The sequence below is a fragment of the Netta rufina genome (genome assembly GCF_964035555.1).
Source record: "Netta rufina genome assembly, chromosome: 5".
In the NCBI taxonomy this organism is placed as follows: domain Eukaryota; kingdom Metazoa; phylum Chordata; class Aves; order Anseriformes; family Anatidae; genus Netta; species Netta rufina.
In genome coordinates, this window is record NC_140128.1 from 52,709,545 (window position 1) to 52,737,198 (window position 27,654).

The 27,654-nt window shown below is 47.9% G+C and overlaps 2 protein-coding genes across 3 annotated transcripts; both read left to right on the top strand.

The window, feature by feature from the left end:
- Positions 1-2,415: 2,415 nt before the first annotated feature.
- Positions 2,416-16,765, top strand: CYP46A1 (cytochrome P450 family 46 subfamily A member 1). 2 transcript variants are annotated; one of them, XM_084287417.1, is made up of 15 exons: positions 2,416-2,567; positions 5,185-5,262; positions 5,549-5,630; positions 6,176-6,249; positions 6,937-7,023; positions 7,800-7,938; positions 8,522-8,632; positions 9,412-9,568; positions 9,890-9,952; positions 10,921-10,993; positions 11,433-11,517; positions 13,423-13,533; positions 13,805-13,893; positions 14,829-14,895; positions 15,286-16,765. In XM_084287417.1, the coding sequence occupies exons 1-15, from the start codon at positions 2,428-2,430 to the stop codon at positions 15,445-15,447; spliced, it is 1,518 nt and encodes a 505-aa protein (XP_084143543.1). In that variant the 5' UTR covers positions 2,416-2,427; the 3' UTR covers positions 15,448-16,765. The 2 variants fall into 2 exon arrangements, with proteins under 2 accessions (XP_084143543.1, XP_084143544.1); XM_084287418.1 differs by lacking the exons at positions 2,416-2,567; positions 5,185-5,262; positions 5,549-5,630 and adding an exon at positions 5,984-6,102.
- A 753-nt stretch (positions 16,766-17,518) lies between these two features.
- On the top strand, positions 17,519-27,216 carry LOC311210210 (extracellular tyrosine-protein kinase PKDCC-like; the record flags this gene model as incomplete). The annotated part of the gene is made up of 8 exons (XM_084288000.1): positions 17,519-17,661; positions 20,078-20,687; positions 20,768-20,890; positions 22,871-23,142; positions 23,908-23,987; positions 24,088-24,192; positions 25,661-25,837; positions 27,113-27,216. The coding sequence occupies 8 exons, from the start codon at positions 17,519-17,521 to the stop codon at positions 27,214-27,216; spliced, it is 1,614 nt and encodes a 537-aa protein (XP_084144126.1).
- Between the last annotated feature and the right edge of the window lie 438 nt (positions 27,217-27,654).

The following is a 27,654-nucleotide window of genomic DNA, read 5'->3' on the forward strand; positions in this document are numbered from 1 at the left end:
TGTTTATTTATTTTTTAATTAACGCTTATCTTTAAAGACTGCAATGTAAGGTAATTTTTGCATTCCTAGGTTGAGTATTTATGGAAGGGGAATTATCAGCTGATAATTATATTTGCGGGAGAAGCTTCATTCTGGGAATTTGCCTTTTGCAATCAGGGATGAGAACTATATTGCATGGTCTCTCTATCCCATCAAAACATATAAAACACCAAATATTTTATTACCTATTAAATACAGCTTGTGAGCTGCTTGCAGACGAGGTACAAGCAGAAATTTTCTATCGGGAGTATTTTGAAGGTGCTTTCAAATGAATGAACCCTACAAATAATTGCAATCTATTCCTGAATAACTCTGAAAAAAAATAATAAATCATCAATGAAACTCAGAAAATCAATACTTCATCAGGAAGCTCACTGAGTGGCTTTAAAGATGGGGTTTCATGACCTACCTTTAGTTTCTTAGCACTTTCTTGGGGTGGTGCTGTTATTGTGATCATCTATATTTTCCCCAGTGATTGCTATTCACATCATGAGATGATGATGTATATTGCCTGACCAAATGGGAAGGAATGTTAGCTTTTTTTTTTTTTTTTTTTTTTTTTTTCTGAAAACAAGAGGTTATAATAGTGTTGGTCTTTGAGAATATACCAACTAGACTATTTCCAGATTTAAAAAAAAAAAAAAAAAAAAGTGGAAATGTGTACTCAAAACACAAGGGAATATCATTCCAGGGTTGTTGCAGTTACTTCAGACCAAAGAAATAAGTACTGACTCAAGAAAAATCAATGTTAAGATTAAATTTAACAGAAATCCAAACAGTATTAAAACAAAATAAAACCGACTTGTTTACTGATAGCTGTGACTGTGGTTTCTGGCATTTTGTACCATTTGAGCACTGTCAAGACCTGGTGGCTCTCAGAGGTTGTGATGTGTTGTTACCACCTAACTCATTACCTGTGCTATGCAGTGCCAGGCCAGAAGAGCGCTGGCGTGCCTGTGGAGCAGCCCTTGTAACTGCAGGCTGGAGCTGGGGGCTCAGAGATCAGGGAAAGCCCAGGAGCTCCTTGCAGGCTTCCACAGGTTTATTACGAGTCCTACCTGAACTGGTCTTTCTGCCTCCCCAGGGACCTGCTGCACTGATACCACCCAACTCCAAGCCAAGGAACCGAAACTCAGGGAGGTTTTGGTCATGTCTGCCTTGAGAAGTTATGCTTCCCAACAGAAAATCTGTCATCTTCTGACATCTGCCATGCCAGGCCTCTCCTTGGCCTCACTCACATCACAAAGCCAGTCCAATTTATTTTATCTGCCTGGTTTTCAAGCTTTTGGTGATCTATGTTTCTGTGGCAAATTTTGTGTAAGTTGGCCACAAAGCTGCTAGCGGGGGCTAGGCAGACACGCGTACACACAGGAAAGCAGAATATAGAAGAGTCCCAGCTGCTATAGGTGCCCCTTAAATTCTCCTTCACCATTGACTTTCCACTGTCCTTCTATCACTATCAGGCCATTCAAAACTATTTACGTTGCGAAACAAAAATGAAATAAAGATAAAAACTCTCACACCAGCATGTGCTGTTGTTGCTTTGACAGCACTTCTCTGCTATCTCTGATCGGCTAGTCTCATGCACAAGGAGAAATGACTCAGGAAGACCAAGGAAAACCTGCAGGTCGTGGCCTTTTAGCACAGTCTTTCCTTTTGAGAACCTAAGTGAGCTGACCCTTGGGGGTACCTGGCAGATGATTTCTGCATCAGATGGACCAAAGTGAGGTGTGCTATGAATTACAGCCTCTCCCTCCTACTGTGGAGAGGTGTGGGAGATGCTGTGGGACACCCCGGGAAAGGCAACACACTGGAAAAAGCAGGGTTGAGAACTCCTACTGAGAAACGTGCCAGAGACCCACAGGAGGCAAAATAGAAGAAGACATGATAAAAATCCAGCTAGCTTAGCATCCTGTCTCCGGCAGGCTGAGTAAGGTGTGTGTGAGGAAGGAACACGGGAATGGGGATGCCCTTCAGTGACAGGCTGTGGGTGAGGTGTGCCCGGCAGGCAGCGGGGTGTCCTGCTCCTGTCCCCATGGGGACAGCAGTGAGGGGGACCCCGAGGGCAGTCAGCAGGGCTGGGAGGGGAGCTGGAAGTGGGCACAGCGTGTGTGGCTTGCTCCTGTTCATCACCCCCAGAGCACCGACAGGTTCCCAGACCCTTGCTGTAACCTCCTTTGGCACTTCGTCCCTTCCCCAACACCCGTGCCGAGCTGGGAGGAGGCGTTAGCACTATCACAGTTACACAGTCGCACTAATTACACGATTTCACCACACACAACCCGGGGCCACCCCCCGGGCCGGGCCGCTGCCCTCAGCCCGTGTCCCCGCTGCTCGCCCCGCCCGCCCTCAGCCGGGCACCCGGCGCTGGGAGGCGGCGCCGCGGGCATGGCGGCGCTGGGCGGGCTGGCGGCTGCGGCCCTGCTGCTGCTGGTGCTGCTGCTGCTGCTGGCGGCCGGGCTCTACTGCTGCTACGTGAGGCACGTCCACGCCAAGTATGACCACATCCCCGGCGCCCCCCGCGAGAGGTAAGGGCTCAGGAGCCGGGGGGGCGCCCCTGTGTTGTTGTCCCGATGTTGTTGTCCCGGTGTTGTCCCGGTGTCCGTGCAGCCGGAGCGAGGCGGAGGGGGTTCAGAGCCGGCATCGCCCTTCTGGGTTCCCCTCAGCGGGTTCATGGCACCCAGGAGTCCCTTTAACCGCACCTCTGTGTGCAGGTGCCCTGACACCCCACCAGTGCTCTGGGACACGAGCAGTCCCACAGGGACGTACCCGCAGGTTTCAGCCTACTTGTGGCATCAGGGTCAGATGTGGTGATTAGGGCTGTGGGGGATCCTGCGGGACCTGAACCTGCTTGTCCTTGGGTGCATTTTGAGGTATGAAGTCACGCCCTAACCTAACGGCAGCTAAGTAACCCTGTGGCTGTTCTGTCCCTTCTCCAGGATTTGAGGCGTGATCGTGGTGATCAGCCTCGGGTCCTCTGCAGGAAGATTTCTAGTACTGCTTCTCTATGTGCAAGCTTGTCTGTCCTGTGAGCCCATGGTACCTGACAGCTTTTCAAAAGTATAAATGGTCAGCAACTGTCCAAAACCCCCATTTCAGTACTTGTGGCACAAACACTTCTATTCCTAAATATCCAAGGTAGGAAAGATCAAATACCTCCAGCTCTGGTAAGTAATTTATAAAAATGGTGACACAGGGTGCGGATGTAACCTCCCTAATACACAGGTGGCTATGAGAAAATGGGGCCAGAGTCTCCTTGGAGGTGCACAGCACAACGCAAGGGGCAATGTACACCAGCTGCCATACAGCAATTGCAATTAGGTGTGAGGCAAAACAACCTCACTGTCCTGTGCTCAAACACTGGCCCGAGTGGCTGGATGAGTCCCTGAGCAAAGTCATGCAGCTTTGGCCTCCAGCCGGAGACTTGGCCAGTGGCCTCCAGAGGTCCTTGCCAACCCAAATGACTCCATGATCTCACGGTGCTAAAATGGGATTCATCCCATTCCCTTCATTCTTGTCTCTTTCCTTTACCTTTAATAAAAGCTTAAGAAAGCGTTGTTTTAGGATGAAGTGCAGGAGGATCTTATCAAAACCTCAGACTTCGTCTCAGCCTTTATGGCTGCGTGATGACAAGATTATGTTAACACCCTTGATTTCCTGGGCTGATTTGTTTTAGCCGGACCAACACAGCACATCTCTAAATGAGGCTTGTGCACAACAGGCTGGAAACGTGAGTCATAGTGGCTTTGTGTCGTTCCTGCCGTGTGAATGGCTCCCCTTTGAAGACATAAGATTGTCTCTTCAAAGGTTTGCTTCATATTAGAGATCTAATAGTAAGAAATGGAAAAAAGGATTTCTTTGTAAATGCATGTTTTCAGATGGTAATGTCACTTAATTATATATCCCAAACCAAGCCCTTGCTTATTTTTTTCATGGCATGCAGTAAGTGAGAGGAGTTGTGACTTCTCATTAGCGGATGAATGCGCTAGGCCTGTTGTAGCACCTAACTGAATTGGGTAGTGATGGGACAGAGGACAAAACATCCAGTTTGTCACAACTCCCCAGCCACACAAGGGGAGCCGTGAGTGGGACCTTGCTTCAATACGCTGCAGATAGAGTGGTTCCCGGAGCTTTGGCTAACAAAGGGCTTTGTCTTCTTTGGAGCTTTTTGTCTTTTTGGAGTCCAGTTACAGCGGAGGAGTCAAGCAAAGAAAGGATTAAAAGTTTCTGTAGATGTTGTGTAACTTTGTTGAGTGCTTGTTATTTTAAGCACCTACCAGTTCCAACAGAAATAAAATAAGAGCCTGTTTTTCCCCTATAGCTTGTTTATACTGAAGAGGATGATAGCATGGCTCTCTGTGTCTCAAATGGAAAACAGATCTCTAGCATAGCTTGCTTGATTTGGAGAGGAGCTTGGCCAAATCTTCCTTCAGATGTGCACAAAGCCTGTGGGAATTCCCTGCTCACATCTGAAGGAAGAAATTGATCTCTGACTTTTGAATACAGCTATTGTATGTGAAGAGTTAACCCTTTTTATTCATTTCTGCGATTTCCATATGAATCAATGAATCCTTCTAAGTTTTCCTTCAACATTTCATAGTCTCGCTCAGAAAAAAAGCCGCCATGGGTGTGCAGCCAGGCAGCACTTTGTCCTGCCTCTCTGCACCGATCCCCCTGGCTGTGCAGGGGCACCAAGTGACCAAGGTCCGCAGCTTATCTAGGTGGTGGCTGGGCACTGGCATCACTGTGTTATTTTTACCTTTCCTTACCAGGAGGAAAACCACAAGCAACACATACTGTGTCCGATGAGCAACAAGGATAAGGACATGTACTGAATAAATGGCACACGGACATGCAGGGCTATAAACACAGCCACAGAAATGGAGTTGGGTTTGCCCTGCTTGTTTCCCTCGGCAAAGAATCTGGAGCGTGTTTGTTTCATTTAAAAACAGAACATCTACCCAGTGCTAGCGTCATTCCAAATTGTTCTTTGCATCATTAGACCACAGCAAAACAACAGGGTCTTGGAGCTCACCCCACATCCTTCCACAGCCATCCCTCCCGAAATACCAGTCCCGAGCATTGCAATCCATGCAAACCCCTGTTTTGGCATCCTCCTGACACTCTTTACTTCATTTTATGCAGCTTTTTACTTGGACATCTGCCAATCATTTGGAGAATGATGGAGAAACAGGAGCTTATACACGACCTTTTCTTGCAGTGGTAAGTTGAGACACACCACTAAGCTAGGCTTGGGTAGCTTTTGTTATACAAGTTGGGAAAACAAGGCACAGAGGCATTGAGTTACATGTTTAGCATCCTTCAGAAGGTCGGTAGAGTTACCAGACAGAAAAGAAAGCATTGATCTTTCTCTTAGCAGCGTTATTCACTCAAGTCTGCAGTAATTCCAAGTCCATGCTCCTTTGGCCCCTTGAAGTTGTTAGGTTTGAACTGTTAGGTGTTGGTGTTCTGTACCATAAATCTCTTTTTTTTCCTTTTCTTTCTGTAGGTCAGAGAAGTATGGACCTGTTATACGGTTTAATGCTTTTCACAGAGTCTCAGTAATGATTCTGAGTCCTGAAGGAGTGAAGGTACTGCAGAATAAAACTGAATTGACAGTGGGGATCAGCCCATCCCTCCAAAAAAGAGAGGTGGTGTCTGGTGGTTAGGGCAGCATGGTGCAGCAGCCTGTGCCTTCAGGGAGCGGGACTCTAGCTGGGTTGCGAGGGCAAGGGGGCCTGCACCCTCAGCTCTCCAGATTTATTTTCTTACTTAATCAGTTGATTTACTTTGTTACTTTCCTTTAAACTGCAGATAGAGCAAGCATCCACCCTTTCTGAAAAGCAGACCATCTGCAAGAGCCTAATATCTCTAAAGAACAAGGCACATCAGGGCTGGATTTCTTCCTCTAAACCCTTGTAATAATCATAGAGTGAGATTCCAGGTCACTGGGCAAAAAGTGCTACAGGCATGCAAAACAAGTTATCAGTGTGGAAACTGGGGAATCAGAGCACACCAAATAATTCATGTAGTCTGTTGCTACAGGAGGAAAAGAGTGAATGTGTGAGTGGCTTTTTATGTTTTGTCTGGGAAACAGAGAGCACTCAGCGTTCACTGACCTGAGGTTTGATTTTAGGAGTTCTTGATGTCACCGCAGTACCCTAAGGATCCCCTGGTCTATGGTCGTATCTTCAACATGTTCGGCGTAAGGTAGGGAAAATCCATGTGAAGCCGCTGTGATCTGAAAATAAGTGAAAGATTAATAAAGGCACAGGCGTGACACTCGTTTTGAGTCAGACCATTTGTCTTAGCACTGAGATTAATGACTAATTCCAGACATATTTAAGCAACAGGTATCTACTAAATGATGCTGAATGTGCATGTGTCAAGTCGAATGTCTTCCTGATCGAGCAGGAGGTTATGTTGGATTTTTTACCTTGATCTTATGTTTTTTCCCCTGTGGATGTTCAGTTAGTCTCAGAATAGGTTGCTGAAGACCATCACCAAACTTGGATTTTAGAGCACTAAATGCACTGGAGTTTCCGGCTCCTAAGCAGAATGATAGAAAATGAGAGTTTTCACTGTTATCTTGATGCTTCTGAACACAGAATAATGCAGTTATTATGTTAATTATTTGCACAGCAGTTGTTTTGGGGAACCTGTGTAATGAGCCAGCATCCCCTGTTGGACTCAGCAGTCCACTCATACCAGGCAAAACATAGCTGCAATTCCATTTTGTCCACAACAATGAAAAGATTGTGTTCTCACAGCAACAATGTACTCTGCACATGGGAAAAATACAAGAAAGTAGATGTGGAAGTTTCCTTTGTGACTTGACAGGCTTGGGCTGCCTCCCCTGCTGAAAACTGTTCCTGTCCTTGTTTTCCTAAATGCCAGATTTCTGGGGAATGGCTTGGTAACCGACCGCAACTACGAGCATTGGCACAAGCAGCGGAAGGTGATGGATCCAGCTTTCAGCCGAACGTAAGGCAAACATCTATCTGTTGTTTCTACTGTATTTTCATGATTCTCACTCTTGTTGGTCCGTTTTTTTATTGTTGTTGTTTGTTTGTTTGTTTGTTTAATTTATATTTAGAAAGAGAAAACCAATTTATTGTCAGAATTGTATTTTACATTGAGTGTAACACATTGATCCCTTGACAAGTACAACCGGACTGGATTTTTCCTGTGGGAGTGACACCCATACAAACTCAGTGATGGCAGGAAGGTCCCAGGAATGTGCTGATGGCTGCTTCATCCCATTTGAAAACAAACCTCAGATATTTGAAGTGGGCAAGCCTAATCATTCACCTGTCTGAGTGACGCCCTGTGGGAGACAGAGCTTGATTAATAAGTTGGGGCTTGGTCTGGTTTGTTTGTGAGTGCCTGTACGAAGTAGACACATTGCATTTAGGGTCTGAAGATTTGTCCATCTGCCTCGACATGCCCAGGCCAAAGCCCTTTGCCATGGCACCTGTTATTTACATGGTAGGGTAGAGCTGAGCTTCTACAAGAGGAATTTATCTCATTTTATGTTTGTTTTTTTAAAGTAGTAAGGCAAATTTGTTATAAATCTAAGGTTAAAACAATGTAAATTAAAACCATAATATAATTAAATATAATAATATAATAAATACAATTAAAACAATAAAAATTAAAATAAGTTCTTGATAATTTTCTATGGAAAACAATAAGATAATTTTGCCTGAGCAAAGATGTCCTCCCCAGAGCCCGATCACTCATTTTTATTAATTGTTCAGCTACCTGATTGGCCTGATGGAAACTTTTAATGAAAAAGCAGAGGAGCTGATGGAGAAGCTAGAGGAAAAGGCAGATGGAAAGAAAGAGTTTAGCATGCTGACGATGATGAGCCGGATGACTTTGGATGTCATTGCAAAGGTACCAGCTGTCTGCTTTCTTGCTTCCTTCGCAATTAGCAGGAAGGAATGGAAGTAGCGGGATCAGGAGCTGGAGCCAGGGAAACTGACCTCTACCCAGAAATGCCCGAAGAATTGAGGCAGCAGTTGAGACACTTCCATTCAGACTGAGACATAGGAAGGAGCAGTTAGGGCAGGGTTTATGTCATCTAAGCGTGGCCAGCAGCATGCTGCACAGGGGGCCCTTTGCAAAAACCCTTACAGCCTCATGAGTCCCACCCGTCCAGACAAAAGGGGCACACTGCTATTTGTTCATGGGTGCGTGTTGTGTTAATTATTATACATCAGCATGAAGTCTGCCTGATACTGGCTCTTCCTTTCTTTATGAGAAACATGAATTGAGAGTAATATTAATTCCCCCAAATAAGGAGGAAGCCTAATGTAGCTATCACCCTTCCCTCCCAGGCTCCTGCAGGGCAGAACCTAGCCTGAGGCATTTTCCTGGTCAAAGACAGTCAGCGTGAGGCAATCCTGCTGTTTCATCCCAGCCCTGCTGAGCCAGGAAGGATTAGGAAGTGGCTCCCTTTTTCTCTCCCTCTCCTCAGATAGCCTTTGGCTTGGAGTTGAACGCGCTGAGTGATGACCGGACACCGTTCCCACATGCTGTGACCATGATTATGAAGGGAATGACTGAGATGCGCATCCCCTTTGTGAAGGTCAGTGTGCTCCTCGGTCAGTCCTCTCACATGTCCAGCTGGAGCCTCTGCCTCTGTATGGGGCTGGGGCTGTGTGTGGTCCATATGTGACAGGGAAAACATCATCAGTAGTTCTTTTCCTCCAACATGCACTGAGATAAAATTAATTAGCACTTTGAAACGCTTACAAAATTGACATTATTATTTAATGCTTTGTTTCTGTCTTTCTGCCTTCTCCTTCCCCCTGCGTGTTTCCTCTTCTCATGTCCTTTTATACTTTCACACCCATTGCTGCAAAAATCGGGATGTCCTTGCTGTTTGTCCAAGAAGTACTTCTGCCTTTACTCCAGGTGGAAGAAATTTGAACTTTCTCACCCCCAAAAAAGTATTTTGGACTGATATTCATGTACTAAGAGATTATGGATGAAATCTGAAATGGTTAAGTTAAATTCCACTGCTTCTTGAGAAAGCTGTGGTTCAGACTTGTAGAGCTCCTGTTTTCCCTTTTTGGTCCAAAGGTTGGATTCTGTGCCACGTGCTACAGTTTCTTTCCTTGGGGAGGTGAGGAATTGTGCTCATGGTGCTTAACATGTTAGCTCTGACAAGGCAGGACATCAGCATGCACAGATTGAAATACTTCTCATTTTAGCCCAAACACTTCACTTTGGGGACATTCACTTGGTTCCATGGACAGCACACATATTTGTTAAAATAGAAATGAGGTGCTCACTTGAAAAATAACACTGGTGGTGTTTTTACCAGCAAAAGGAATAAAATGACTAAATACATCCTGTATTCAGTATATACCAGGAAAACAGAAAATGATAAAGGAGGCCCGGGAGAGCCTGAGGCTGCTGCGGCGTGTGGGAAAGGAGTGCATTGACCAGAGGAGAGAAGCCATCCAGAGTGGGAAGGAAGACACGTTAGATATTCTTACGCAGATACTGAAAGGAGACGGTAGGAAACTCATTGCTCTTTAAGTTAATTTGTCTGTGGCGTGCTTTTCCTGAGATCTGAACACTGGGACTCAGTCCTCCTTTAATGACTTCAGAAATGTGTTTTTTCTCACTGAGGAATCGTACTAGGACTTGTTTTGAAAATTCCATGTTTCTTGATGTTGGATCAAGTACTGGTTTAGGACCCCACCGAGTAGTCCTCTCAGCATTCCCTCCCTGTTTCACCTCAGAAAAAATGCTCGAAGCAGAGCAGAGTGCCCTGACTCTTCCAGCTGGGGTACAGGGTCATTTTCTAATCTCATTCATTTTTCTGTCTTGACAGCTCTGGAGGAAACTAGAGATGATGAAAACATGCTGGATAACTTTGTCACTTTCTTTGTTGCGGGTTAGTAGCTACTTTATTATTTGTATATGTAATGTGGGAAGCCGTGCTCAGTCTTGGGCTGCCTATGAGAGCTTTGCTCACTCCTTACAATGCTGCTGTGACCAGGAGTCACTGCTGGAAGACAGCGTCATTATACTGATGTAAGACCAGCTGAGCAAAGTCTGGAAAGAACTCTTCATTTTCTCATGGACAAATTAAGTTTTATCCTTGTTCTGTTATATCAGCATAGGAATTAAAGCCAGGGTGGTGGTGCAGGGAGTGGCCCTGCCTGCTGGGGTACAAGCAGGGGTCTTCACATCACATCACCTCACCCACACAAGTGAATGCCATTCTTGCCCTAAGGGCATTAATCAGTGCCAGGTCAGAGAGGGCACTGCCAAAGCCATCAGGAGAAGCAGAGGCCAAAGAGATACATGGGGTAAAGGACACAGAAAGTTTGATCTGGCAAGTCAGTAGGATTTAGGTGGCCTCATGGGTTTGGGTCAAATACTGTTCTTTTGCAAAAAAGACATTTTTTCAACAAATACAACTTTAAAGAAGTCTGTTTTCTGTAGTGCTTTAAAACAGAACATATGCATATGCATAAAAAAATCCTCATAAAAAAATCCACATAAAGCAAACATTTCAAAGAATATTTCAAAGAAATTTCAAAGAATCTCCCAGGCCTCTGCTGAGTGTTAGTGCTGACCCTCACTGACAGGGAATTCATAACCAGTCAGTGCCGTATATAACAACTGCAGCCATGAATTGATCAAGACAGCTTGTATCTTTACCAACTATGTCTTGTTCTTGTAGTTCTTGAAAGGCATTTATATAGAAATTACCTCCCTCTTAGTGTTTCGGTTAATTTCTAGCAGACCTGAAATTTACTGTTTGGGGCATGACTTTTATTGACAATAACACAAGTAGACCTTAACAGTATCATCTTATTTCATACTAAGCTTTAAACTGATTCTTTCTGTTGTCAGGTCATGAAACCACTGCCAATCAGCTGTCGTTTACAGTAATGGCACTGGCTCAGCATCCTGAAATAATGGAAAGGTACAGGCGCTCTCATCTGCAAAGTCAGCTCACTGTTAATTTCAAGGTGAAGTTAATTATCAGGATTATCAAAAAGCTAGGATCCATTCCTAATAAATTCTAGCCTCCTTTCCAAAAGAAACAATTTGGTAGTCTAATATACCTAACATTTAAAAGGAAAGGGATGAATTATTTCAATTCCATCTATGTGATTTTTTTTTCAAAGCCTTTATATGAAGCTGGTTCTGAATGCTGCCTGGTCCGATTGTGCTGTGTGCGCATTACTGCTCCCTGATAACGAGGCACAAGTTCAGGCAGGCTGGCTGGGAATCAGTAGGCATTTTGCCTGAGGATGGAAGTCAAAGTCCAACTCAATGTCTGGAAAGTAAAAAATGTACTTTGTCAGCTTGCCTAGCAAAAAATGGGTGTCTGCAACTAACATTTCTTAATTTAACTGTAGAGTTCAGGCCGAAGTGGATGAAGTCCTTGGTGCCAAGAGAGACATCAGCTATGAGGATCTTGGCAAACTGAAGTACTTATCACAGGTACTGTGGGAGTGAGGTAAGATACCAGTCAGAGCTGTTTGGTAGCGCTCCTGCCATGTCATACGACTGCCAAGAGGAGCCTCACGCTTTTAAGAGTTTAGGAGCAACACCAAGATGCTGACGGTATTTGTCCTCAGAGAGTAAGCGAGCAGGTAGAGAGCCATCTGCAGCAGCCCAGCCTTGCTGGGAAGGGTGCTCCTAGGGTTTCGTTCTGAAATCCCACACGATTCCTTCACTGCTTGCTTTCATTATTACCAGCCAGGAAGCTAGAGTGGAGTTGCTTAATCCCTACCTGTTTAAGCTGAAATTGTAGTCATATTTTAAGAAGGGTTTGCAACCTGGAGCCCAATCTTTGCATGAGTCCCACGCAGTTCCCAAACTCCCAGCTCTATTTTTGTTTGATTATTATTAAAGCATCTCCAACTATGATCTCACCATAGTGCAATAAACGAAGCAGGATTTGAAGACAACCAAAAATAATGGCTAGTTTTTGCAATTTCACAATTTCATTCTTTTTAGTTTTTCATTCTTTAAACCCTCTTTAGTCACTAAAAAAAAAAAAAAAAAAAAAAAAAAGAAAAGAAAAGAAGAGACTTTGGTCCTAAAAGAGGTCTTATCTGTGGAAAGTTAGTAATGAGCTGTAAAGCCAGGGCTTGGCTACTTGCCAGCATTCACATTGCATATCTTTTTTAACAAGATGGGGGAACATCAGTAACCCTCCAGAGGGGCTGAATCACAGTCCTGGCAACTACTCTCCCTGCTTAAATTTTCCTGTTATTTTAGTAGTCTTCCACCATCACTCATCTCTTAAATTGCCCTGTTGAGCTGGGTGCTGGTGTTTTACCGTTTGCCATGTCCCATCCCCCAAATCACGGCGCTTTGATGATGGATAAATTACAAAAGTCCATTTCTTGTGAGGAAAAGACATCCCTGTGTGCTTACAGAAACCAGCAGGTTTCTCCAGACTTCTCCAAACATCATCACAATTACACCACTCCAATTAGGACTAGGTATCTGAGCCTTTCAGTGTTAAGACAGATCACATAAGAGCTTCTCAAAGCAGACAGTTTATTTAACAGAACAAGCTTGGATCTGTACAAGCAAAATCACAGTTGCCCTTGGTCAGAGAGCCAGCCTGTCCCTGGAGGATCAGAGACCATGGGACTCCTCTCTTGTCATTCAAGCAATTCTGAATCCTTTTGTCGACTCTTCTTTTTCATTAATTCACTCGTGCATACACACCGTTAATTGCATTTGCAATGCAATGCTAATGTGCACTGTTAATTAGGCTTCACTTTCATGAAATAAGCCATTCTTACAGCTCAGTGCCACCAAAAGAAATGGTCTCGTTCCACTTTTTTTTCTCGCTGGTCCTTATTCGTTTTTCTTTGCCAGGTTGTTTTTTTGTCATTTTGGTGCTGTGACCTGGCGCAGTTCCCCGTGCACCATCAGCAGCACAAAGGCAGGAGCACAGTGCTGAGGGTGGGAAGGAGGTGGCAGCAGCCACCCATGCTGGTGGCAACAAGCTCTGAGCACGGCTCACCGGGTGCATGAACTTCACTCTCAGATACTCCCTCTGAATTCCTTCCCAGGAGTTTTTCATTTATTTGTTAACCCAACTTTAGGTGTTAGATCTGTTCAATGCATGGTATATCATGTGTTTTTCACCTCTTTTTTCTTCTATACTTTTTATAACAGTCATAAGAAAGAACAGGTCTGAAGCAAAGGAGCTGACTTTGTCATTTATTTTTCCCGCAGGAGTCCAAGGGAGATAACCAGCATCTGTTCCACAGGTCAAAAGCTCCCATTTAGCAGGAGTGAAAGGCCATGGGGAAGTAATTAATTTCATTTCTGCTTCCTACACTGTATTAACTAACTGACCTTTTGTGCTTTTTGCTGATGCAGGTTCTGAAGGAATCGCTGCGGCTATACCCGCCCGTCCCAGGGACGGTACGCTGGACGGAGAAGGAAAATGTCATCGAAGGTGTCAGGATTCCTGCAAACACAACAGTAATTGTGAGTCTTGCAGCAACATCCCCCTTCAGCAGCTTTTTCCTGCTGCAGTGGATCCACATGCAACATGTGTGTGTATCAGAGGCCAAAGTACTCCCTGACTATTCCTCCTGGCCTCACTGAAATTGTGGCCAAAATAGAGGTATGAATTGGGAACCTGGGTCAGTTTTGCCTGAGGAGTGCACGTTCTGTGGATGTTTTTGCATCTATGATGGCAAAGAGGCATTTTCAGTAAGCTTCTGCTGACTAACACAAATAAACTCTTTCTTGGCAGTTCAGCACCTATATCATGGGGCGGATGGAAAGGTACTTTGAGGATCCACTCACTTTCAATCCGGATCGATTTAGCAAAGATGCACCAAAGTGAGTTATTTTACTTCCAGCTTACTACACATGTAACAAGGAACCATTACAGGGAGAGATTTCAAGGGGAATAAAGCAGAATAAAACTGTTTTCCCATTCCAAGTATGAGTAACACTCGTGTGAGTTGTGGAGCCAGGAATTGGACTTGATGATTCTTTTGGGTCCCTTCCAGTGCAAGATACTCTATGATTCCGTGATTCTCTGAACACTGAAGCTGTATTCAAATACAAATGGAAAACAACAGCGTGCAGCTTTTGTTCAGAAGTTCTTTAGACCACACTATGCCTTACAAAAAAGACCAATGCTAATGCTATTTAATATTTACATTGAGGTCGAAGTCTTGGCCAAAACCAGACTGAGTATTTGCCCTAAGGCAATACCAGCATTTAATGTGTGACAGCCTTTACCCCAGGAAGCTTCAACGGTCTCCACATGAGAGGCAGGATGAGGGGCCCAAGGGCAGAAGAAGTTCTGCTGCGGGGGTGATAGTGCTGAGGTCCCTACATCAAACGACTTTGTTGTTCAGGGGCTTTACTTCAGACGGGAGTTAGTCTGGTTTCCTGAACCAGATGTCCTCTCACTGGTGTGGTTCAGACCTGCCCACAGGACCAACAGTTATATGGATCGTTATGCCCCGTGATGGGCTGGAACATTTAGAGTCTGCTTGAAATTCAGCTAACAAATAAGGTTTGCATGCATAAAAGTATCTCTGTGAGCTGAGTCAACACAAAGTGGAGATGATTAGGGATTTTTTTCCAGAGCTATACTGCTGCTCTAAATGAAAAAAAAAAAAAAGTTAATTTGGAGATTGCCTGGACAAGTTAGCTAGGTGGGGTGACATTGTGACTATTTACTTGCTGTGGTGGTAAAGTATTTGCTTCTTTCTTTCTGACAAAGCCATCAGAATGACAGTTTTGAATATTTTTCTCTGCAGGCCATATTACTCCTATTTTCCATTCTCGCTGGGACCCCGCTCCTGTATTGGGCAGGTGTTTGCACAGGTAAGGAGTTCTGCAGTGAGGTTTTGTTATCAATCCCTGTACCAGTTCATAGTATGCAGAGACGGGGCCTGTACTGACCCTGCGCAAGGCAGAGGCAGGGCATGTCTCTACCTTGCAATCAGAAACATGCTCTGAGTTCATCTTAGCATTGGTGCTCAAAATTGGCAGGTGAAAGTGGCTGGGCTGACACTCCAATTGCCAAAACAGGGCTAAAAACATAAACACAAGGAAGATCTTTGTTCCTGTCAAGTGTCATCAAATCCAGGAAGTTTTTAAGTTTTAAATCTCTATATTGACAAAGCAGTATGACATAGCACACTGGATTTAAGCAGCTGTGGGCAAAGCTGTATTTGCTGTCACTGATAACGAGTTTGCTTTTCTTCTTAACAGATGGAGGCAAAAGTGGTGATGGCAAAGTTGCTGCAGAGGTTTGAATTCCAGCTGGTACCAGGGCAGAGTTTTAAACTCTTGGATTCTGGAACCCTTCGACCACTAGATGGAGTAATGTGTAAATTAAAGCCAAGGAGCCTTCCAAAAGGCTTCCAGGCGTGACCCTCAGGAAGGGGAGCATGAAATGGAAGTGGTTGAGTTTTGTCAGATTTTGTAGATTTTAACAGTAATCAAAGGTTAGATTTTACAGGCCCCTTTAGAGGATTACCAGATTGGAAATTTTCCTAACTTTCTCATCATGTACGAAAGAAAACCTTAGGAGATTCACTCTGGATATATTTGAACATCTTCAATCTGGAAGCGTACCTGGAATTGCAAAGCCTGCTATGTTCCTGGGGGACTATTTGGTTCTGTCCAGAATTTTAAAAGGACATCTTTTCACTGGAGTATCCCTGAGAGCTCCACACAAAGCTGGAGTCAAATCCCAGTGGATAGTTTCCACTAATTTTGCTTACAACACGACATGGTCTAAGTAATCCCTTGTTAGGGAAATGTTGTGTTTACACAATGAAATCAAAACCATCGTAGAGCACAAGATTTGGATTGAATTTAGGAGGAGAACTTTGGAGCTATTCTCTTGGTAAAATAGTTTTTCTATCCCTGCTGTAAATGAGAAAAATGATTGAGAAGTGATCTGAAACAAAAATCAGAAATTGTGGCCACTAATTGTCCCTGTTTCTTCTGCCTCATTTTTCCTCAGTCTCTTCTCCTTCCAACACTGGTCAGAGTGTAGGTTCACAATCCAGGCAGCGCTGCTCTTTTGGGGAGGTCTCGTTGGGTTCATTTAAACCTGGATTGTTTTCCCCATCTGGCTCACTGTGAAGCTACACGAATGCTTGGACCAGACAGCCTAGAATGTACAGCAGAGTTGGAAGTGAGGGCCTAAAGTCAAACGCTGCTTAACTTGACCTTTCCTCGAAGAAATGCTTGTGCAACTTGAGCCAGAGGCAGGAGAACGTCCTGCAGCCTTTCCTGCAGCTGCTCCAAAACTGTTCGCTCTGTGCTGCCTCTCAGCTTGGCTCAGCTAGGGGAAAAATGATAATGTGAAAATCCCACCTTCCAGAAATACATGGATACCTAATAGGAGTTTGGGCATAAGATCTGCCATGAAATGCAGGGAATTCAGGACATTTGGCACTGGCAGTGTTACAGAGAACGCGGTGTGTGCACTGACAAGTTGCCGTGGTGGTTTCCACACCAGGAGGATAACCTCCCAGAGATCTCCTTGGGTCCACTCGTGCACCATCTGATGCAGAGCAGCAGTGGGATAACAGGCCAGTAGGGCTGATGCTGCCTTTGCTAAGCGATGTTATGCAGCGTACTAATACTACTGATACCCGGAGGTGACACCGCTTGCACTGCTAGACCAGCTCTGCGATCCCTTTTGCTGGAGATCCGCTCCTGTACTCCTGCACGTGAATAAAACCTGATTGGGAAACCCGAGGACTCTCCAGCTGAAAGTGTGCTTCTGGGAGTGGATGCAGCAGGGAGCCGGCTGCCCCATGTCGGGCTGGACGTGCGGGTGGCACGCTGCGTTCGGAGAGGGTGTCAGAGGGAGGGAAGTATCGCAGTGCCGGGAGTCGGGGTGGCTGTGAAGGGGAGCAGCATGTGTTCCTCCACCCAGGAGCTCTTGCCAGTGTTGCCTGTCAGTGCTGGTCGCCTTCCAGCAGATGGCAAGCTCTCATTGTCGATGTGCCGAACAGGAGCAGTGCTTCTCTGCCTTGACGGCTCCTTCTCTTGGGAGATAACCTGTCCTGGGCTCCCGCAGGGCACTGGAGGCAGTAGGTGATGTCTAAGCCCCAGGGACGTTGTGCAGAGGTGCCGCAGTGCTCTCTGCTTCATCCAGCACCCCCAGCCAGGAGGTGATCCCTCGTCCTCCAAAAACAGGATGAGGGCATGTTCAGGAAAGCTGCCCCCGGGGGCTTGGTATGCAAGCCGGGTGCTTGCACAGGTTCTGCCAAGCTTCAGAAGTACAACGGGACAGAAGGACAGCAACTGAGGCTGAGCCCTGCAGGCAGGACCCTGCCCTCCAGCAGCTCTCCAGCAGCTCCCCTCACTTGCAGGCTGCCCCAGATGCACACCTGCAGGCAGACGGGGGCTCCGTGGAGCCAGGCAGGAGCTCAGCCAGCAGTCAAGGTAAAAAGCTGCCCCCAAAATGAGGGTACCGACAGCAATGCTAATTCCCAAGGGTTTCTTACAGGTGCCTGAACCTTCCTCCTATTATAAAGGATGGCTGCTGCAGGTTTCTTTGATCCCCTCCCAAACCTGTAAACTCTTTGCCTACCTCTTCTGGATCGACGCCCGGGACTTTCATGTGTGCGAGGACTTTCCCTTAGGATTTCTCCCCAGCTTTTTATCCTAACCCAAGAGCTTGATCTTATCCCTTTTAAACCACTGTGGTAAAATAAGAGAAACAGGGAAAAAGCTGCTGCCTAGAGTCTCTTGGGATGGGAGGGAACTGGATAGGGGAGGCACCCAAAGGAGCCTTTGTCTTCCAGGGGAAGGCAATGCCTTCAGAGCTGGCATGGCACGGGGTCTGGAGCACAGCAGGCTCGCAGTTCTGCTCCTACACCTCACGTACAGACCCACACACATTTCCAGGGAGGAGCACAGCTCGCGTCGGTGCCAGGAGGGAAGCGGGGAAAATAACCACGATCCTGCACGTCAGGAACATCATCCCAGCCCCTGCAGGAAACCCACAGGAGCTCAGCTCGGGATTCAATGCCAGTCCTTGCAATTACGCCAGAGCCTCGTGTTTTCTGGGCAACGGATGGCCTGATCTATCTGTAGCCTCTGGGGGAACGAATGCAGATAAGAAAGCATATGATGTTGCCCTTTATTGCTGGAGACAGGTATGCGGAGTACGAATCGGGATATTTTGTTGCCCTTCAGGCTCATTTAGCCAGCCACAGCCAGCTCCTGGTTGCCTCCTTTACCACAGCAGCTTCGGAGTGCTGTGCTCGCTGTGTACAGCACGTCCAAGCTCTGTGAGTCCCCGCAATCCTGCCAGCATCTCAGTAGGGTCATTTGAACGCTTCTCCGTCTTGCTGCCCATGCTGCTCTGGGCTGCACTGCAGGGCACCTGATGACATTACTTGTAATTAAGCATTAGCTGTCTGTCTTGTGGTAGTGTTTGGAGGCCACCAGGTGACACTGAAGCCGAATGGGGGCCCTGGGCTCCGTTTTACTGCCTGCGACCTGTTTTGTGCCATAGATTCACAGCCCCTCAGCTGCAGTTATTGTGAACTCAGAAAGCTGAAGATAAAATGACATAAAGAGGTCAAAACTAAGAGGCTCAGGAAGCTTCCTATAATGCATAAGCCTTCTCACATAAGCCCTCTATATGAAATGTTTTTCTGACAAGTCACAGCTAGTTGTCAGCCACTGTGGTAAGCAGCTCTAGAACCCTCCCTGGTGGGTGCTTGCTTGCTACGTTTGGGACTTTCTTGTTCCCTCTCAGGGCCAAAGACACGTGAGCTCTGCTCTGAGTTCCTCTGACAGCTTTGCACCCTCAGAGCAAACCATCCTTTGGTCCTCCTGCTTCACCAGGCACAGGTCCCCGGGGCTCCTGGGTGAGACAGCGCTGGGCAGCAGGACACCCTAGGGCCAGATGGCTGGCACTCTGTCCCCTTCCCTTGCCACAACACTAAGGTGACATCTATGTGACAGAAAAGGGCACAGCACCTTCCCCTGGCACTGAGGCTGACTGGCACAGAAGCACTGAGTCTATCCAGATCTCTTATCCTTCAAAATACGGTCATCATGTGCAAAATGTGGTTATCATGTGCGAACAGCCTGCTATGGATGCTCCCTGGCACAGGCGTTGCAGGCGCCAGCTCAGTCGGGGGACGCTGCCTTTTGTGCTGCTCTCTGTAAGAAGCCTCGAACAACAGAGCCTTGGCAGGAGCCCTTAAGTGCTACTATAAAGCAAGTAAATAATCAATCATTATTACTTTTACGTATCCGTGAGCCTTCTCTAATAGGTCCTGATACTATTACGGTGCTGAGGACATGCTGAAATTAAATAATACCGCATTCAGCTGGCATCTATTCCCTTGGAAACACAGGTAAAAATGCATTTAAGAGCTCTCCAGTGACAATGAATATTCATTAATACAACACAGATGTACGCTTGATTTGAAAATAAGGACACTAATTAAAGAGCTATTAAGGTTAAAAAGCAACAAAGGAAATTCAGCTACTGGAAGGCCTGTTCTGGGATCGGGCTGTGACCCATCCATGTGGGGATGGGCACAGGATGGAGATTTGGGGGATTATTTTACTGAGTTTTGTAGCCTGAGAAAGTGGTGTGTATGAGGAGGGCTCTGCCTGCCCTCCCCAGGCTCTTTAATGTGTCAAATTCCTGCTGAATTCGGAGCACGGTCTCCGCTCCATTGCTGTGCTCTCCTTGCTCCAGTAAGGGACAGGCACCACATCCCATCCCGTCCCGTCCCGTCCCATTCCTCTTCTTCCCCACAAGCTCAGCACCTCGGCAGCGCTTCTTCTTCTTTATACGTGTGTCACAAATCGCAGCGCTGAGCTGGCCGTGTGCCACCACTGCCCCTCTCCCTCACAGCCCACCCCTCAGGGCGCTGAGGAGCGGCAGCGGTCACCAGCAGCCCGCGGGGGCTCCCCTCAGCCCGCAGCGGTGCCGCTCCCCGCCCCACCCCGACCCCTTTCACCCCACAACCACCCCCTCTCCCCTCTTCCCTTTCCCCTCTCCCCACCCCAGGGCCGTTCCCCTCGGCAGGTGCCTGCGGCCGCCTCCGCCCCGGCCCTTCCCTTCCCTCCCCATCCCCGTCCCCGTCCCGCCCCTCAGCAGCGCTCGCCTCAGCGAGGCGGCGGGCGGCGGGCGCCCGGCCCCGCTCCTCATGGCGGCGGCGGGCGGGACGCGGCGGGGCGCCCTGCTGGCCCTGCTGTCCCTGCTGTCCCTCCTGGCCCTGCTGGCCCTCAGGGCCCGGCACGGCGGCGAGGGGCGTGCGGGCTCCCCGCGGCTGCCTCCGGGCTTGCTGGAGGAGCTGCGGCAGCGCCAGCGGGACCTGCGGCGCCTGGCGGCGGCGGAGGGCGGCCAAGCGGAGAGCGCCGGGCTGGGCTGCGGGGACCTGAGGGGGGCGACGGGCGGCGGGGTGCTGGGCTCGGGCTTCACCAAGGTGGTGCAGCGGGCGGCGCTGCCCGGCGGCGGCGGAGCCGTGGCCCTCAAGTCGGTGCACGGCGCCGGGCGGGAGGTGCGGCAGTGCGAGCAGCGCTACGGGGAGCCCGCCGGCTGCCGCCGCCTGGCCGCCTACAAGCTGCTGAAGGAGGTGGCGCTGCTGCAGCGCCTCAGGCACCCCGGCATCGTGCAGGTACGGCGGGGAGACCCTCGCTTCTCGCCATCCTCGCCTCTTCTCTCCTCGCCCCTCACCTCCGTCTCCCTCTCCCCCAGCTGCGCGGTCACTGCCTCGACAGCGGCGGCGATGCCGGGGCAGGAGTCACGGCCGTGCTGGAGCTGGGAGCCCCCCTGGAGATGATCCAGCTGCTGCAGACCCCCTGGGAGGAGAGGTTCAAGGTAAGGGGGCGGCTGGGTGCGTGTGAGAAGCCCGGCTGAGCGGCTGTCATGCTGGCGCTCCGTTTGCTCCGGCGGATTGGCTTGGACCTCACCCGGAGCTTTGCCATTCCCTCTCTCCAGAGCAGCGCTAAAAGAGCTTTCCACCCGCTGTTACGCCGTGTTTCTGGCTTTCCCCGCACGCCGTGCCACTCCACGGAGCCGCTTTCCCAGCCAGACCCCTCGGCAGAGCCCCCGTCGCTCAGGGAAGCCGTGCTACGTGTCTGTGGGTTTCGGCACGCTGTGTCACAGCAGCGAGCTGAGCAGCCCGTCCCACCCCGTGTGTGTGTGTGTGATGCTCTTAGCCCCTCAGGTATCGCTGTGATACCAACACCGCTAGATTGCTTTCCTCGCGCTGCGGGTGATAGGGTCGCTGCGGGTGGTAGGGTCACATCCCATCACTGAGACCTGCCGTGTCCCCCAGGCGCTGCACAGGGACTCCTAAGCTCCCCGGGAGCACGGATGAGTTGTGACACGGCACTTGCTTTGCTGATGGCTTGTGTTACAGTTTGCCTCCAGGTCTCTGTCGGGGACTACTCTCTCACTACTACTTGTTAGCTTCCCGGGAGGAAAGAGCATCAGGTAGAAGCGTGGGTACCTTAATATCAATAAGAAATACTTTGGGCAAAATAAAGAGGCAATAAGACTCAAAATATAAAATCCCTGCTTGCTTGTGGTCCACAATGTTGAGAAGGAGCCGTCCAAGCCAGAGGGGGAGTGTGGCATTCACACTTGCTGAGCTGCGGGACGTGAAGCTGAGTTTCATAGGATTGCTTCACTAACCGAGTTCAAGTAGCATCAGAGCTCCCAGAGTTGTTTCTCTAGACCTCTGCAGTTCCAACTTTGGCTTACAAACCATTTTGTACTGGCTGCTTCTTAGCTTTCTCAGCACCACGTTTCCTCAAATGCGCCAGTCTCCTGTGGAGCTAGAAACCCTCGGTACTGGATTAGCCGGTGGTGAGGTTTGGTGAGGTGACATTAGGACTTTAATAACCTTTGGAGTGATGGAGTGATGAAGACACTAAAACCAAATGTAGACTGGCAGTGTCTAGTCCTGTTTCCTAATTAGGGCGTCTGAAAGGATGGGATTTCCCCTCTAACGAGCCACATCAGATACCAGAGATTCTGTGAATGGTTCCAAGCACACAAACCCTTGTGCCTGCAGAGATCGCTATCTGAGGCAGTGAGAGGTGGTGTGGGGCTGCCTGGCACACCTAGCTGATGATACAGTTAATCTGATGCTAGGGCTCCGATACGGAACGAAAAATGCTGAAAAATGCTGCAGCTACTTAACCAAACTGCTGGTTCAGTATGAACGTGCTTTTCTAGCTCTGGTTTGTCCAACAGTTGTTCGCCAAGCTTTATGCTGGATCAGGTATTGTATGAGCTTTCACTGCTGCCAGAAAGTTGACATAAAGGCAAAAAGCTGGCAATAAATGTATTGCATGCTTTGGCTAATTCTTCAGAAGCATGATTGTGTGCCCAAATTCATGCTGCTGAGCAATGCAGCAACGCATGAATCTGGTATTAATGACCATGGAGCCTCAGTCTGTATGGAGCAGCATGGGGGAAGGGAGGGGAACATACTAATTCTATGCCAGAGTGGGAAAAAAACCTTCTGATTTCAGCTCACAAATCAATACAGCTCCTGAAACATGAAGGCTGCTATTGTTTTCCTCACAGCTTTCTCCTCTAGTTCCTCTAACTGCAAATGGCTCTTTTTGCATATACACGTTTTTAAAAAATGCTGCTAAAGTACTTACCACAGTCAAATCCCATGGCAATGTTGATAATAAATTTTGTAGCATACATATAATTACCTTTTAAGTACTATATGCCTTGTTGCCTTTAATTTCATTGAATGCCCTCTCCTTTGTTCTACTTCCAATTTAATAGCTGTTTTTCATCTGTTTTTCCCATGCATATTCATCTTCTCTTTCTCAGATTTGCCTGGGCCTTGTGAAACTGCTGTTTTACTTGGCACATTCCCCCCTGGGTTCAATAGTCCTCTTGGACTTCCAGCCAAGGCAGTTTGTTATGGTGGATGGAAACCTAAAAGTGACAGACATGGATGATGCCAGCACCGAGGAACTGTCGTGCAAGGAGGACAATGACTGCACACTCGACTTCCCTGCGAAAAGCTTCCCTCTCAAGTGCTCTTCAGCCGGGAAGTGCGAAGGAATAAACGAGAAGAAGAATCTTTTCAATGCATATCGGTATGTGCAGTTAGATGGGGGAAAAGCGGGGGGTTTGAGCTCCGTCAGTGCCACGTGGCCTCTGCTGTCTCGCGCTTCTTCACTGCACGCCTCCCCCTCAGCTCTGCCAAAGGGTAGTTAAGGAGCGCTTTGAAGCAAGTTTATTTTCCTTATAAGGCAGGAAAATAGTTGTGTTGTTTGGGGAGGATGCAGGCATCTTGCTGCTGCTGCTGCTCCCTTTCCCTGGCGCCCCCTAGGAACTTGCCCCAGAGGTTGCACCTGGGAATTTATTGTTTGCCAAACCAGAAAACCTTGACATCTGGGGCTACGTGCACTGGGAGTGGTGACAGTGCAGGCTATCTGCCACAGCACACCAGCTTTGACCCACTGCTGTTGCAAACAGGCTAGGTAACGTTTACCTTGCGCTCGGGGTCTCTCTACAAAACTGTAGGCAGCAGCGGCATGGCACTAACTCAGGGAACGGGCAGCAGCTGAGAGCCACAGCACATCCTAACAGCCTCTGGCTCTTCAGATCCCGGCTTTATTTGAGCCTGGGCAAGTGGCTTCGTGCAGGGCTTGGCTGCACGCTGTGCTGTAAGGACTGGGCCTTCAGAGCAACTCACAAGAATGGTCTGAGAGATGCCAACAAAGTGTTCAAACATTACTTAGTAACCAGAGCAGACTTACTGGTTGCCTATGGATAATCAAGTCACAGGACAACATAGATAACTTAATCATGAAGGAAGTTAAGCTGCTGTTTTCTAATCAGTCTGTGGGATTTTGCAGGTATTTTTTCACCTATCTTCTGCCACACTCCGCACCACCAGCTTTGCAGCCCTTTTTGAGTGATATTCTCAATGCAACAGGTACCAGCTAACGTTCATAAACTAAGGCTTCTCGATGAGAAGACTCCCAGTGGCATTTCGTGGAGTTACTTGTCCCTGTCATCTTTTCCTGTAAATGCAGGTGATTTACGATATGGAATAAATGAAACCGTGACAGCTTTTGAGAAGGTTTTACATCTGTACAAGTCCGGGCTTTATCTACAGAAAAGACCTCTTCTTTTAAAAGGTACGTGAATTTGAGTGCTTTCCCTAACATAATTACTGAGGGAGCAAGGAACTTGGTAGCCAGTCCAATTCTGTTCTCTCATACTTTCAGGCACCGTATAGTCACTGGGAGTAGAATTAAGGACCAAAAGCATCTTTTTTTTCCCCCCCTCATTTGAGCAGTCTTTTGTCATTTCTTCTTGGGAGCTATGCATGATTGCATTGTTTTGCAAAGCAAATGCAGTGCAGACAATCTGGCATACATATGAACATGTGTTTGCACTACTTCTAAATACCCTTCATAATGTGCATCAGCCTGTGCTGTAAGCAAATATATTTGGGATAGTTTCAGCAACGAGAACAGAGCAGTAAGCTGAGTCTCTCATGTCCCTCTGCAGGGCCACCTTCTCGTACAGCCCGTAGGTCAGTTTCCCAGGCTGCCAGCAAACTTCCCACTTCACTCAGTGGCTTCTGTCCGATGAGCACCGTTGGTTATGGGAGCACAGAGTGGGGATGTCACAGCACTGGGATCAGTGTGGCAGGGGAGCTTGGTGCCCTCTAAGTTTATTTTTTTCTGAAGACCCATCCTAGCTGGTTTGTAGATAGGTAAATTAACTTTTATCAGGTGCATTCCTCTGAAAAAGACCCGTTTGGTGGTAGAGATGGGGCCAATCATTATTCCAACTGGGAGGCTTCAAAGGTCCAGTGGTTACTGCAGCTTATATGTTCCTGAGTGTTCACTTGAAGTGATGGAGAAGTGACGGTAGCTTGAGAATGGAAGTCTCTTAATGCATGGAAGAACTGGAATTTGCAGATATAAACAAAGATACCCAGTCATTTACACTGAAGGACCAGCAGCTTTCACAGCGAACACCAGAATTTTCCAGTGGTGCCTACTCATTAGCTTAGCAAGTGCCCCAGTAGCCATGTGCCAAAGTGACCACTGTCCTAGAGGTGTGGGGAAGGACTCTCAGTCCACAACAGCCATAACATCGCCTGCTCAGGCTCGTCGAGTCTTTTGTATCCTGCTGGAACAGCATCTGGCCTCCCTTTCACCCCTGGGGGTTCCCAAATCTCCCCCTGCAGCTGGCAGCACAGTGATGAGCTGCTGCTGTTGTAGGGGCTAAGGTACAGGAGGGGTCACTGTGATGGTGGCTTCCCTGGGGCAGTGCTAGGAAAGCCGGTCTGCACAGCAGCCTCCCCTCTGCCCAGCCCCTGTTTGTTGACTCCATCCCTTCACCCTGCTCTCTGTAGGGGCTCCTCTGTTGTATTTCTGGGGGAACTGCTGTCCTGTACCCGATGGCAGGATGATCACAGAACTGGGCTCCTTTCAGCTTTGCAGCTCTGCCCATTTCAGCAGGTCGGTTCAATCTGTCTCCATCACTTCTCCTTTAAGAGTTCCACCAAAGTGCAGGATGCCAAATTCACTTTGTAACTAGTCTCTGAAAGTGCACCTGGAGTTTCCCTACATGCCATCTTTCTGTTCCCAGAGTACGTCGCCCTAAAGGGCTTCCGGACGGTGGAAGCAGAAGACTACAAGTGCTGGCCCTCCTACAGCCACCTGGGCTGCCTGCTGTCTGTTCACAGCCCCGAGGAAGCCGCTGCAATTTGTAACTCCCAGTCGCAGTGTCAAAGCTTCATCCTCACCCAGCAGAGGACGTGGACAGGTGAGCTCGGACAGAGGTCTGGGGACAGGGGCTTGAAGTTACCTTGCCACGTGGTGCCCCAGCGCCCTTGGCTGTGTGTAGAGATAACACCTTCACTGTGCTGTGTGTCTGCAAATGAAAAAAGAGGGATTATATTCTCCTTCTTCAGACTCTTCCCTCGTCAGGTTTTGCACAGGACAGCTATGTGCTGTTAGACAGTTACTTACTGCACGCAGAGATGGCTTCACTTTGGTGTTAGGCTGAACAGCTCCTGCGGTACGTGTAGTTTGCAAAGAGCTGCTGGGCTGTGTGAGATGAAAGAAGCTGTGCAGAAGTGGGTGGTTGCTATTGTTATAATTAAAGGAATCATGGCTTACAAGTTGTTATCCCCTTTATCAAAACTAAATCCCCAAACCAATGGATTTCCAAAATGTCCCTGTAATTAGCTCTGATTATAGCCTTTTATAGCGACCATGTTTTTAGAATTATTATAAATTGCCTCATTTAGTTGACACTTCAATCGTGGGCTAAATTGTTACTCATAAAGTACGACACTCAATGAGTGTTTCCAGTGGTGGTGCAGAAGAATGATGTCTTGTTGGCTCACAAGGCATTTATTTTAAAAGCAACAATGCCAAAAAATGCTGCTCTTCCATGGCATTGGTGCGATTGGCACAGGGCTAGCGGCTGACACCAGAGCACTGCCCTGGTATGAGGTAAATCTGGGGCCAGCACCAGGCTCCCGATGGGCTGTGTGAGTGCTGCCCAACGTGCCTGGCTGCCCAGCGGGGTGGACGTTTGTAGCTGTGCTTGGGGACACAGAAGGAGCTTCAGGTCCTGCTGATGGTGTGACACGAATGGCACAGGGTGGGAGACCCTGTCTGCAGTGCCTGGTCCCTGCCATCCAGCACTGTGCCTGCAGCTTGGGGATTTTTTTTCTTCCTCGTGTTCTTACAGGAAACCTCCCTACCCAACGATGACAAAAGTGTCAGGCCTCCAAAGTGCTGAGCACCTAACTTTTCTGCTGGGATTTGTGAGGGCTGGGGGAGCATGCTAGTCCTTCGTGCAGCTCCGTAAAGCAACACAGGACTTCAAAGCTTTTTGGGCTTGATGTTGCATTTCTTGTGCACACTTGTTGAGCTCAATGAGCACCTTGGAGTGCAAAACACATCTATGGCAGGGCAGAATGACTGTCTGTGGAGAAAGGGTTATGTTGCTGTGTCTTTTGGAGTAAATAGCGTGGGTCAAGGTGAATCCACCTCCTTTGTTAAACTTGTGTTTGTATTTCCTTTCCAGGGCGCCCACTCGCCTCGTTTCAGAGTAGCCCAACTGACTTAATACCGGATGCTAATGCTGTAGTCTATATTAAACGATCAGCTTCCTCAGGGAAAAGACTGTAAAGACAATGAGATCGCACAAAACGATCCTGTGAGGAACAAACCGTTGGGGAGAATTTAATCTACTGGAAAGAATGACACAATTTATTTTGCTTTGGGATGTGATCTCCCTGCCAGCTCCGATTGAGTCAAATGCTGCTGTCTCCTTGATCAAAGCTCCAATTCCTCATTGCAGAATGCTCCCTTCCCCACAGCCCCGCTAGCTTGTTTAGCTGTTCCCACACTGCTGTTCCGCATAAACGCTCTCAGTTTTAGTCAAATGTCGCCAGACTCGGCAATACCTAGCCTTGCTGCTTCAGTAACCAGCTTGGCAGCCAAGAAATAAAAATAACTGCAAGGGACTCGGCTGGAGTAAGCCAAGTTAGTTCAGTAGACTCCAAAAAACCTACAAACAACGTACCCTGGAGAACGCAGCGGCTCCTTCCACAGCTGCCAACGAGG

What these genes read in the sequence shown, in the direction of transcription:
- CYP46A1 (XM_084287417.1), top strand. Translation starts at nt 2,428, where the DNA reads ATGGCGGCGCTGGGCGGGCTGGCGGCTGCGGCCCTGCTGCTGCTGGTG. An exon ending in CTTTGGATGTCATTGCAAAG is followed by an intron (nt 7,939 to 8,521) that starts GTACCAGCTGTC and finishes CCCTCTCCTCAG; the next exon opens with ATAGCCTTTGGCTTGGAGTT. An exon ending in TGCGCATCCCCTTTGTGAAG is followed by an intron (nt 8,633 to 9,411) that starts GTCAGTGTGCTC and finishes TCCTGTATTCAG; the next exon opens with TATATACCAGGAAAACAGAA.